Here is a 14,701-nt window from a genome sequence, read left to right on the forward strand (position 1 = left end):
TTGTCTAAATACATAATACAAAATAATGTATAATTAAAGTTTGTCTGCTGAATAAATTCATACTATTATTCAGTATCATATTGTCATAATAGTTATTTTATTGGCCACAGTTAAATTATAACTGTCAGTATTTAATGTGAAAAACTATGACGTGATAATTTGTTATCGTCATTAATGGCTATTAATTTTATTTGAATTAATACATTTTTAATCGTTAATAAACATATTATTTCGTATCAGTTATTATAAGGTGATTTTATTCTTAAATTAAATAATTAATTTGTCATTTTTGACTACCTAGTAGAAGCAATATAATTACGCCACGAACAACGTGGTTATAAGTTTAGTGTACTTGTTGTTACCTTCCAAATTGAACAGCACTTAAGCTGTTTAATTAGGTAAATTTATTATTAAATTATTTTGTATTATTGTACATTGTAGCCACTTTCAGAAATATACCATATGTGCTCAAATATAATATTTACAAATTGTGTCAATTAATATATATTCATTATTTTAGGTATACCTGTTATAGAGTATACTCAGTTGTTATATATTAGCAATCATTCAGTTGGATTAATTAATACATTTTAACTTATTTTTGTGATATTAACAATATTTAGTTACATATAACGTAGAAATATAATGATGCACGACTGATAATAATAAATTTACTAAAATACTATAGATGATAATATGTCGGGTAGGTATTTATATAGTTGAGTAGATTGACGTCAGTGGTTAATTTGATTGGGGTGGGAGAAGACTGTTAATGTTATAATATATTAGCGATTGAATATACTTTCAAATAATTATTTTATATTGAACAATCATTCAATAATTGTATTAATTATCATTTATTTAAAGTTTACGTTCGTTCGACTAAATTATTGTTATTGTATCTTTAATTTTTTTTTTGATTATTTATTCATACTCAGTATAATGGGATATTTATTTATGTGCTAACGAACATCTTCAACACCAGCATAAGTGTATTCTTGGAACCATTAAATATCAAAACGCTGTGTTTTCTAACACAATAAAATAAATGTTCAACCAAAATAATAAAATATAATAGAGTAATATTAATATGACTATCACATAAAAGTTGATAAACACACATTCTCAAATGTCACTTTCTACATTACTATTCAAGTTACAGCACAAGTAAAATATTTAATTGTATTATTGTTGGGTTAGTACAATGGTCATTGGAACAACTAGACCTTTATTACAATGGGTGATTAAGATCCCCTGGCCTTATTGTAGAACGTATTTACGTGAGGGGATTTCCCTTAAAATAAAATAAATAAATAATTCTTAAAAAAAAAACACGTAAATTTAATTTATTTTTAAATTTAACGAAAACACACAGCGTAAATTCTCAACACATCTAGTACCTATAATAGATGTATAGTTAATAAAATGGTATTTTCAGCGAATAATAAAAACTACTTTCATTAATGTATGTTATAATTTCCAAATAGTTGTATTTTTTCTAAATTAATGCTTACTTACTTAATACTTTCCATTAATACTTATGAATTAAATGTGTGATTAATATCATAATGAATATGTATAAATAAGAGATAAGTAAGACAATCACTTGTGTCGTCAAGGTCCGTGTTTTTTTCGATGTAATTGTAAAAATTATCTTTCACAAAATACACAACTCTTGGTAAATATTGTTAGTTATACAATTTGATAAATATCATATGTCAATATGATAGCAATTACCGTGGAATTACGAAAATCATTATATTAATTAACAATCTAAGTATTTGATACGACGATAATTTACAGACAGTATGTGCTATGAGTGCTGTCCACCCTAGTTATCCAATAAATACAGTATACATCATAATGATTTATTGAATGTTAAGTAAGCTTATGTACATGCATTTTTTAAAATAAAATTATTCTTACCGTTCGCTCGCCTAAATTTCTAACACGACAATGAAGGTAAGCGGTGCTACCTAATGGCACGGTAAGGTTAGTTTCAGTGGTATTGTCCAAAAGTGGCTCTGTGAGCTTTTGAAATTCATCGACGCTTGAATACCATAACTGTTGCCATTCTGAGTTACCAGATCCTCCTGGTTGTCCACTTTTACCTTTTGGACTTGATATTTCTCGCTTTTCTACATACAAAAAAAAAAAACAATATTATTTTTATTCATATTTAGATGTATTATATTTAAAAATATCTTAATATATTTAAATTGATATAATCTTAATTATAATATAAAACTATTATTTCTTCTTCTTATTATTTTTTTTTTGTTTTGATAAATATTACAATAAAGTACGCTAAAATGTACGTTTATAATGGTTATATACTTCAATAACATTTTAATCTAGTGATATATCTTTAAAATCATCATTATTACTTTTTTGCCCGTCGTAACAAATTAATAAATGACAACGTTTCATATCAAATTAAATCATAATTATTAGATTTGAATTGAAAAAGTAAATAATTTTGCTTAGCATAATATCATAGTAATAATGGACTTAATTAATCGTGTTTAATAATTTGATATGATCTTACACAATAACTTCAATCCATAATTTTTTATGTATGTAAATAAGTTTATAACCTATTAAATATTTTACTTTAAATAAGACTTATAAAAACAAATGCGCGGATATTATTCATGGTCATTAAATATTCGAACTAAACGAATAATGAATAATCAATGTAATAACAATCAATAATATATTTTAAATTATAATACATCGTTTATACCAAATTAGGATGCAACTTTTTATTTCCATAAACGTTATGTTTTTACATTAAAAAAAAAAAATCAAAATTCAAATATATTGTATAACAACATATAACAATTATGTTGTAAACACAAGAATATTCTTTAATTTTTATTGTTTTTATTCTGATTTATAAATCATAAACGAAGTAATTGAATTTCAAGCATCCATCGTCAATTGTCTCATCATACCTTCTCTGTTTAAATGGAATTCAATCAGACAACGTCAAAAGCATTCTCATTATTGAGGACATTTTCAGCTCAGTTTGAATGGAGATAGAAAAAAAAAACAACAAAAAAACCTACTTCATTACGAAATGACGCGTAGGCTCAATCGATCCATTTTCCCGGGATTTAATTTTTATTTGAGTTAGAAATGTAATAGTCGATTAATAGATCATTGAGTTTCTTTGTAACATAGTACCATCATATATATATTAATTGACATACAATTATGAATTGTATAAGTACTAGCTATAAACCTATAGAAAAAAATGTCTAAGTAATGGCATTTAAATTTTGAAGAGATACTTTACGAAATTAAAATAAGTGGAAGGAAATAACAGTTTTCCAGATAGTGATTTATAATAACGAAAAACAAATATAAAAATTTCAAAATACTGTTTGTATAAAACTAAAGAAATTTTATAAATTACTATTTCACTGGAATTTTGGAACTTAGCAAATAACCTCAAACGTAATATTTATCATACACCTAGGTTAAAAAAAGACGCTTCAAACATTGTATTGTGTTTTATGTATAATTAATTTAAATTTATGTTATATTATTATAAAAACAATGCGATTGATATCGACGATGATTGTTGAAAAACATAGGTATAATTCTGTTCAATGTTTATTAAATCAGCATATAGAATTCCAAGATTACTTTATATTATCCTTATTATACATTTGAACATGGAAATTACAGCAGTTTTTTTTGTCATAAATAAAAGTTCATACAGTATTTATATTGTGACGTACTATCAGACTGATCACTTGTATAGTACGTGTAACATATAATATTACACATTTTTATAAAACAGCTACAATACTATTCATAATAATGCCATCGAGAAGCATACATATAGAACTTATTATATTATGTCAATTTTTATTGATAGGTTAATATTATTTTATTGTTCATCTACAATAGTTTTTCTAAAACAATAAGATGACGAAAAAAACTGTCTAATTAATTGAAAATATATCAAATTGGATGTTGATCTCTGAATAAAGTATCATAATATATATATATAATGGTGAAAAATAACTCTTATAGTCTATATAGTATAAAATTCTAGTGTCATTTTAAATAAATTGTGCCACCGTGTTTGCATTTTTCCTCATTTCAAGTTATTCATGTACGAGTATGTTTTAAAAAATGATATCAAGCGCGATTTTTCGTATTCTTATATTAGTTTTAGTTACAATTCCTGACGTTGTTATTAAAACGTTGGACTTTTATATATTACTTTAATAATTTATACTAAAGAGCTCAAATAGTTTTTTAATAATAAGATGTTTATTATAAATTATTGTTTAAATATAATGTTTACACGTTAATCAATAATTTTATTATTATACATAATTATTAGTTACGATAATGTTCGAAGTTTAGTTTAATAAATATAACCTGTAAACATTGTTTATCTTAGTCATAGAAGTATACAATATCATATATATATATATATGTATATGTAAATCATTGTGAAAAACGTATACAGTAAATCAATCGAATTGTTGTTATAAATAGTGTTAAAGTTAAATTATGTGATTTAATTGATCACCCATGTCTGCTTTATATTTCCAATCACTAAACCGTCGCAAATGGTTTATTTTTATTTTTTTTTGGTTTTTTTAATTGGATAAAACTAATAACTAATACTCACGTTATATAAATATTCATTGATTGGATTCATATAATATGTTTATCGTAATAAATAATATAGTTACTGAGTTTCGTTTAAATTATATGAGAGTTTAGCAAAATTATAAACTATTAAATTTTAAATGTACCTTAAATAATACATAGTATACACATAGAAATAAAGTGATTTAGCTGCAGTATAATAAAAAATAAAAATACATAATATATTGCTTGCCCATAAATCTACGAAAATAGTTTAACATACAAGCAGCTCTTTTCAAGTTATTTATAGCAGGTTGGCAGGAAATATTGCAGTCATGTCACTCTAAACTTGCTATAACTTTAATGTAATAATATGTGATATTTCTTTTTATGAATCACTGTAATCGTCACCAGAATGAATTTCACTGAAATGGCAACCGTGTAGGCATTAAGCTTGCAAAGAATAATAGCGAAATTGTTTTAATAATAAATATATCTTTATACATATTTTATAATATTCCTAATTCTACTTTTAATTTTTGAAACTAATACATACATATTTCTTTATATATAATGTATTTATAATGTATTATGTACTTATAATAAAGGAGGTATGTAATTTATTCTTTAATATTTTTGTATTGACTACCTTCAAGTTTTTCTCTTAATTATAAAATTATAAGATACAAGGAATATTTGGTTATATCATAGTTATTAAAGTGTTCTATGCATGGTAAGTTTCGTATCTGAAATATTGTAAATTACAACAGAAAAGTTAATATTACAAAACGTATAAGATAATGAATTTTTTTTTTTAATAAATGTATACATTATATAGGTATTATATACACATATATATTTGTATATAAGGTCAATATTATAAAATACAAAAAATTAATAATCGAATAATATAGTATGTCCTTGTATGGTATAATAAATACCTTACTGTAACTGGTTAGATATTAAATCAGCACTATAAAATTGATAAATTAATTACTATTAGTAATTTTTTTGTACCATATTTCCCAAAAATGTATATTAATGTCATTAACAGAGACATATTTTTGTTATGTTTACATTACATGACTTAAAGTGTATATTTTTTTTAAATAATATATCCCAATTTATACTTTCCTTTTTAATCGTTTATACCTACGAGTTCTAGTTTTTAATTATAAGACTAAAAATAATAATCACTAAAACAAAAGGAAACATTATTCGAAATTGAAGTAATTAAGACAACCCACATACATTTTTAAAAAATTCGATCAGTTGATCGCGATAAAGTAATAAAATAGGTAACTATATATATAGAATATCATTATAATAAGAGAATTTTACTTAATAAATAACAAATATTTAATTGTTAATATAATTTATTTTGCTTAATACTCTGTTGAATTAATCAAAAAAACAAAAAATCTCTTTCGCGGGGTCACATTATTTTCCTCTATGGAACGCTTCCATCATCATAATAATTACAAAGCTTAACACACCACGTGCCAGTACTATGGTGAAACGACTAATTGGCAGTAATTAAAAAAAAAAACAATAAGCTAAGGGCTACGGTACAGCATTCGCATTTTTTCGAGCAATGACTGGTGAATTCTTTTTGTTTTATATATTTTTACTATGGTTTTTTTTTTTTTTTTAGTCCACTAACTTTAATATTCCTTTTAATTTCTTTTCTCACGCAACGGATAAATGTTTTCCATCTGAATGGAGGCTTAAGATTTTTTTATCGTTCATATGATTAAAGTTTATTTTTATTTCATTTTAATCCCATGGTACGCCTTTTTGATTATTGATTCTGTATCTATGTTATGCGAGTAACTATTCGTTTATCTGGTATAATTGGTTAGTAGGTTATAAAATACGCTACATGTGGGTCTAAAAACGAAATATAACTAATTATTTTCTAAAGTACATGGAATACGGCTATAAAAAAATTTTTACCAGAATTTCAGAATACAAATGAGATATTATAAATTATTTAATACAAGGTTAGTATTCCAAAAGCACTCATAAGTTAGTTAAAAGAAAGTTCCACCTATTTGCTTTTTGAATTTCGTAATAAAAGTAGATTCGATTTCACTTTATTGATTTATCTTTATCATAAAAACTAAGTATTGATAATACCATATAGTTTATAGCCATAAACTAACCATAGTACTATTTTAATCGATTCACAATAAACTATGTTGTAAGATGTGATATATTTTTTTTGATTTGACTACAAAACTAAAGCACATTTTATCATAAACATAATTTTATGGAATGATAATTTGGAGATAATTTAATCAATATTAAAATTCTACTATAGGAAATAATGAATGATATTATTAATTTTAATTACGAGAAAATAAAATAATTCAAAAATGATTTTTAATAATCTAAAAGAGATCTGTCTACCCCAATATGAAAAAATATTTTTTCTTCACCTGTGCTTAATTATATTTCTTTTGAAGTTGAATTATTACAATCTTGGAGCACAATTCATATTAAAATTGCAATTTTGCAATCTTGTTAAGATTTATAAGTTATATAAAGGGGACAAGTAAGCTTAACCGTTCTTTTGTGTAGTACATGTCAAGTGCATCTCATCATTGAATAGGTGACTATAATTAGAATGTGAAATTTAAATTGAATGATAAATTATTGTGTACGATTAAAAATGGCTGAGAAGACGATGTAGAAGTCTACATGCCTATAAAATAACTAACGATTTTAACAAACTTTTTTGAAAATTTAAATTCAAACCCTAATAACTAAAAAAAAAAAAATTTAAATGTTCACAATTTTTATAATGAACACATACAATAATAAGATTTTGTCAAAATTTGATATTTTTTTGTAATAACTTTTATTTTTCTAATGATTTCAAAAAAAGAATTATTTTACTTCTAATGGTAGAAGAATTTACCATTCGTTATCAATATTGTAAGAACTGTGATGTATACTTGTCTTATCATAAAAATATGACTGATTAATTAATTTAAGTTTATTTGTTAATAACTTAACACATCACAACTGTGATGTATTTAATATAACTTAAGATAAACTGAAATATAAATTAATGTTTTAATTAAATGTTTCAAAGTAGCAGTGTATTCACCACTTCTATTACCAATATTTAGGTATTTAATTATAAAATGTTGACGTGTTTTTTTTTTTTATTTGAAGGATGGTGTCCCAATTAATTTTAATTTCACGTTTAAACCACAGCAAGTTTCTATGATTGTAAAATCTCAATATTTTCAGTTTTACATTTGTATACTTTAAACAACAGTGCTTCTCAACCTTTTATCGCTATAGTAAAATTAATTTTAACTCAATTCAATAGTGTTGATAATAATTATTATAACTGTCACTAATCAAGGTTGATTAAATTGTTAAGTACAAATATAATTATCTTGAATAAATGTATAATAAATTATATCATGTATTATGTTTGATATTTAGGTGCCATTAAAAAATCGTTGATATCTTTGATAATATGAATTTAGTTTTAAGTAGTTTAATAATGTACATTTGGCAAATGTATGTTAGATACTTTAATTATAAACAATAAATTATGTACTATAATTAACTGTTCATTATTATTTTTTTTAAGTTGGTGAGATATATTTTAATATTATTGTATTAGTTTTAATTTCACATTTTTATTATATTATTTACATATTTACTATTTTTTTTTCTAATATATATACTTCTCGGTTATACTAAAATAATTTTAAAATCCGTGAGATTTCTTTGAAAGCGTCAAGGATACTATTATTATTTTAAAGCCTATGTGAATTTTGTTATTGACTATCTAACTACAATGGCAGATACGAGTGTCGTACTAGTTTTGACGAACTACTTTTGTCGTATATAATATATTATTATTATGATTCACAGTGTTCGTTGTAATCGTTGACTGGGAAACGAAAAACCGAACAAAACGAGAATGATTTCTCCGGTTGCGATAACGATAACATTATATCCGTATTTTCGATGATCATATATCACGTCATATTATATTTGTGTGCGTCCGTCCGCATAAATCACTAGTGAGGAGGCGAAAAAACATCAAATTCGCTTTGGCGAGCCGTCCGTTACAGGAAAGACGGTCTCTCCATGCCTCAGCAGAACAGCAGTTGGTCCAATATTATTGATATAATAGTTTTTCAACACAGCATCCTCACGAAGGACACTTTTAAAACGTTTACACGTAAGTGACTACATGCACGTGACGCCATCGCGTCTTCAGATGTGTGATAATAACATAACAAACACACACACACATACCGTCCAACACGACTAATATTATCGTACTACGCGTGGAAATACACGAAAAAAAAATACAATTATACATTAGGTAACATATCATAATGTGAGTACATATTCATCAGTAACGATTGGTGAAAGTTGTGTTGCACGGGTATTTTTTTAAGGGGGGGGGAATAAGTTTGTAGGAAATCGTCGGCAGACAACGAAAAAACTCTTCGTATCGCCACACGACTGTGTTATTACTGTAACAACCGTCATCCATGCGTTTACTCGCTAAACACATTAATCCTAACACACCCACACGCTCAACCTCAAAACCTCTGACGCGCGACTCCCCTACTCCAAGATTTGACGAGGGTTCGCGAGCACCGCATTAAGGTTGCGGTTACCACGCATGTCGGATCTGCCCATACCGCGGTCGGCACATGATTACAGTAGACGTCCGATGACATTTAACCGTAATTATATTATACGACACACGATCGTATATTGTTGTATTATTCATACGTGTGCGCTAAATTACACTTTAATATGGATAGGTACCTGTTCATTTATTATGACCATTTATAAATAGACAAACGTCTAATCAATCGTCATACTAGTCATACACGCTTACTATGTTATTAGATCGCAGTGCCTGAACATTGTAACTGATATTAACATCCTCGAAAATTCACTGTTGTGACGCTATTCCTATTTGCATAAAATATAGAATTGAGGTGGGTGGACGGTACTAATATTGTATAATATAGGTGTTTATATTATAACATTTGCAAGGACGAAGCGGGTGTGCTATTGGTTTGGATCTCTCCAAACGTAGTCGTGGTCTATCGATGTCATCAAACCATCATTCACAGACTCGCTAGAGTCGGATGATCTCGCTTTTTCCGTTCCTCGTTTGTATTAATAATTTCATCTCCCGTACCATTGAACTCGTCGTCGTCAAAACGTTTTTCCCCGGCGTTGACAATTCTGACGTGCATTATAATATGCATTGCGCGTGAATTACCACACACTTTACCGATATTCCAAGAAATCTGTCGTCCTCAAACTATCAAAAATGACGTTAATTAATAACTCAAAATAATTCTTAGTACTGAGTTATACTTGTTCATATATTATAATACTGCAATATTATACAGACCGATTAATACACATGTATAGAGTCTAGTATATATTTTGGACCCATCACCAAGGAATCTAAACACAACAACTACTACAAACTACAATTTGTAGAAAATAAATTTGTTAGAATCAGTATGTCATTTCAATATATTAATTTATTTTTAATATCACTGCATCGTATAGGTTAAATGTATTTTTTTTTTCACGAAGCAATCATTATTGAATAATCGTGTTAATAATAAAATGTTGAAATATTGTCGTCATACGTTTAAAAAGTAATATGATTATTAATTATAGTCCATTCGCTTTGCTACGAACAATTTTCCGTACTTCCGCTGTAGATCTCGCTATTTCTAGGGAAACCATCATATAACATCCTGTAAAAAGGTGAGACGAGAGCGAAAATGAAAATTTGAAGAGGTAATGTCCATTAAGAGGGGGCAGAAATGGAAAAACGATTTGTAGACGGACAAATTAATCATTACTATGGTGAAATTGGATTGGAAAACATATCTGTGCTCGTTTCGCCATCCCGTTCTCTTGCTCTTAGAACTTCATTAAAATTTCATCATCATTTTGCTTTTATAGAAACCAATTTAACACTGTTCTATGGATCACAACTCATGCAACTACAAATCTTGTTCCAGGAGCAATATAATATTAAATTAACAATAAATGCTGCTATTGGCATATGCCTTTTGTTTGATACACGCCTGTATACTGAATATTATTGTATATAATGCAATATTGTGATGGTGGCCAATGGAATCTGTGGCGTAGATTAGAAATGTTTTCTTTAACACATATTAATTTATAAAGTGCGTTAAGAATTAATAAATACATAATGAATAGGTATATCCAATGTCAATGTTAACGTTTTACATATACTTCATTACGGACCATTTCATTCGCCGTATTAGATATAATTGTCCATATCATAATTTATGTTTAATTTTATTAATATTAAATTACTTTGCATTCACATAAACTATACGATCTAAATATCGTGAGATTTCTAAACATCTATAAATATTAATGTGTAATTCTATAAATGGTTTAAGGACAAGAAAAATATATTAAAGAAAAAAAAGCAATAACCGATAGTGCATCGTAAATATTTTTAAACAGATTTTGTTAGATTTAGTATTCTCTTGGATTGACTCCAAATATTTAACTTTTCATTATGTTTGCCATTCACCGCTTTTTTTTATATATATATATATATATATATATATATATATTGGTGATAGTTTATGCAATTTTGGCATCATGGTATATTTTCATTGAAGTGTATTTGTTCATTGTATTTTTAGTAATTTTGTTTTTCTTTGTTAATTGGTATGTAAAATGGTCTTAAAGACAAAATAAATATCTAAGCAATCTTATTCTGCTTTTTACTAAATTATTATTTAAATTGTATTAAATTTATGAAATTTAATATAGGTACATTTGTTATAATGGTAGAGCCTTTTTAAGATATGATATTTGACCCTAGTAAAGCATTTATGAGAACTGTATTATTGTTTTCTGGGCAATATCATTGTTTAATATAAGGTTAATGGTATAACAAGACAAATTTATATGTATATAATTAATTTAAATTAAAACTGCATTATTAATTTAGATAGGAATTTTTCACTATAAAATATAATTTATCAGCTTAATATTTTTTCATTAGTATTTCAATATATTTTATTAGAATTATAGTCGTTAATTTTGTAAGCAATAAATATTATATTTTTCATATAAAAATGAGTGTAGTAACACATACATATAAAACTTTTAAAATTGAATGTAGTGAACTAGTGAAGTGTACACTTTCTATATAGCTACTTAAAACATTAAATGTATCATAGTGCTTTCAGCCTTTGCATTATACAATATAATACTAATGTAATAGTTGAGATATATTTATTAGTTAAGAAATATATTTATTATGGGCACAAACGATCAAACACAAATTATGATACTTATGATACTCCATTGAGAATATTGTGTACTTACTTTATACTTTATTAATGCAATGGAACAATTGACATTTTAAAATATTATATTTTTTAGGTTATGAAAACTATTGGATAAGAAATGTACATAATATAAAATATTTTGATGTGACACAAAATTAAAAATGTTAAGTTTATAACGTAGATAATATAAAATATAATCAATCTATTGTATCATATAATATACCTGAATTTTTTTGCTGACATTAATTATAAATACAATTTTATAAGAATAATTAGGTAATCGACATATTATCATCGTAAGAAAAATAAACTAGTATATTATATACTTATCAAAGATATCTGTGGTTGTGATACATGATGATAATATCCGTATTATTATATTATGAATGATCAGTTACCAAAAATTGCATCTTATAATATTTGTTGTTCGAATTTTATCAATAACAACATATAAAGACTAAATTTTCTGATAAGAATAGACTGCCATTTTTTCTGAATATATTACATTGTAGTGGTTTTAGGAAATTGTCCATCTATAGTTGCAATATTTTATACCCGTATCGAATAATATCAAAACACGGCCCACCACCAAAATGTTTAAAGATATGGGTATTCACTTATGAATGTTGAGTTACATAATATATGAAGATAGTAATCTAGATTACATAAATAAATATTTTCCATAAATTTGCGAAAAAGAGAAAGAATAAAAATTTGGCATTCGTGTATATCATGTCTTACCACTCATGCCACAGTATTTGAATACTACCATTAATATTTTCAAAATTTAAAATTATATTATAATTTACCTTCTTATCTCTATTTGTATTGCATTTTGAACGCTTAGTTTTATAAACTTATTCAACACTTTGTTAAACTCGGACTGTGAAAACTACATTTATATAAAAACTTTTTGAAATGTATTAATTACAGTTTTCTCCAATGTGTGTTTGTATAATGTTTTAAGTCAGTAATATTATGTATTGTAAAATAATTTTGAACTTAATATTAAATGAAATATTTGAGTTTTAAGATTTGCATTTATATCACTATATATATGCAAAGTTATCCATTTATAATTTGTATAAATACAAATCGACTTTTGATCGAGTATAAGACGTCATAAATTATTACTTACAAGAATTTCAAATTTAAATTAATATAGAGAAGTGGACCAATATTTTACGAGATACCTCTGTGCGCTGCGCCACTATATTCCACTTGACTAAACTTTAAACTATAATAATTAGGTATATCAAATCGCATTTGAAATTAAATTATTAAGTTCGATTAAAATGTATTTTGTAACACATTTAAAAATTAATAGATGTAAAAACTTAAATTGTATTATTTAATGTAATAATATATCACATAAATATTATTTTAAGTCATCACCAGAAATTTTTTGTTGTTGAAAAAAGTAGTCGTTTATTAAATATTTTCGGATTTCCGAGTTTTATTAATTTAAAATTTAAAATTATCATAATTGATAGAAAACTAGGAAATTTACATTAGATTCTATTGCATTTAATTAAACCTGTCATACGAAATTATTGTTTTTTTTTTGCTTTTTTTTTTTAATGTAATGTTAAATTAATGTTCAAGTCATTTTAAATAATCGTAAAGTTGCTTGGAAAATTTATAACAATATCAAATTAATTTTTGTAGTTGATTATGCATATTTTTAACGATCATTATAATTTTACTTGGCACTGGTTGAATTGATATTTCAAATTAAAGAATCATATTTTATTCTTAATGTGTTAGTAATGTTACATAATGTATACTATTTATTTTGTTGTGTTTGTTTTTAATTGCTTTATTTAAAATACACATTAATAATATTGTCCATTATAGAAAATTATTATACGATATGTATTTTTGTTTTTAATTATCCATTAAAATTTTATTTTCATATTATTCTTAAATATATTGAGTAAATAGTTATTCCGTTTTTAAAAACCATTTTAATATTTTCAAACGGTTTTTTTTTATATTCTATTTAATTCTTACAATATAAATCATTTTCAATAATATAAAATAATTCATAATACACAATATATGCCTAATTAATATTATAAAAATAAAAATATAAAAATAATCTTCGATTAGATTTTTTTTTACAAAAAATATATTTATGAGCTTTTAATTATTTAGAGTTCATAAAAAAAAAAACATTATAACCAAGATAAATTCTTATAGGTTTACATGAGGTTAAATGTATTTTTCCTTTAATGACTACGTCAATTTATAACACTAAAAATTAATAACATGAACAATAATTTAATTATAGTTATGGATTGTATTGCTTCGAATTCATATATTTCTAGCTGAAGTCAACAATAAGTATTTTAAATCTGTTATTAGAACTATGTGCTTTTGTTACATTTTTTAATAAAAATAAATGTATATAAAATATATTTTTATACGAGCATAATATTTTTACTTTTGCTGGCTTTAGTTTCAACAATAAATTGTACAAAAATAGACATTTTAATACAATATCAATACACATTATATAAAATATATAATACAAAAAATACTCTTCAAACTGTCATAACACTTGTGTTTTTCATTCACTTGAATTTTTCAATGGGACAAATGGTTTCATTCCGCTTAAACACTAAAATACTGCGAACCAACAGTGTAATCATATTATATGCTCATATATCTAATCCATTAAACTTGAAAAAAAAGTTTACGTATTTTGTTTAATATAC

At 25.0% G+C, this 14,701-nt stretch overlaps 1 protein-coding gene across 1 annotated transcript in view; it reads right to left on the reverse strand.

The window, feature by feature from the left end:
- LOC113555723 (junctional adhesion molecule A-like) overlaps positions 1-14,701 on the reverse strand; it is an 83,474-nt gene that overhangs the window by 43,603 nt on the left and 25,170 nt on the right. Inside the window, 1 exon segment of the mRNA XM_026960244.1 lies at positions 1,927-2,138. Coding sequence (XP_026816045.1) covers positions 1,927-2,138 — 212 coding nt within the window.

The sequence above is a fragment of the Rhopalosiphum maidis genome, chromosome 1 (genome assembly GCF_003676215.2).
Source record: "Rhopalosiphum maidis isolate BTI-1 chromosome 1, ASM367621v3, whole genome shotgun sequence".
Lineage (NCBI taxonomy): Eukaryota > Metazoa > Arthropoda > Insecta > Hemiptera > Aphididae > Rhopalosiphum > Rhopalosiphum maidis.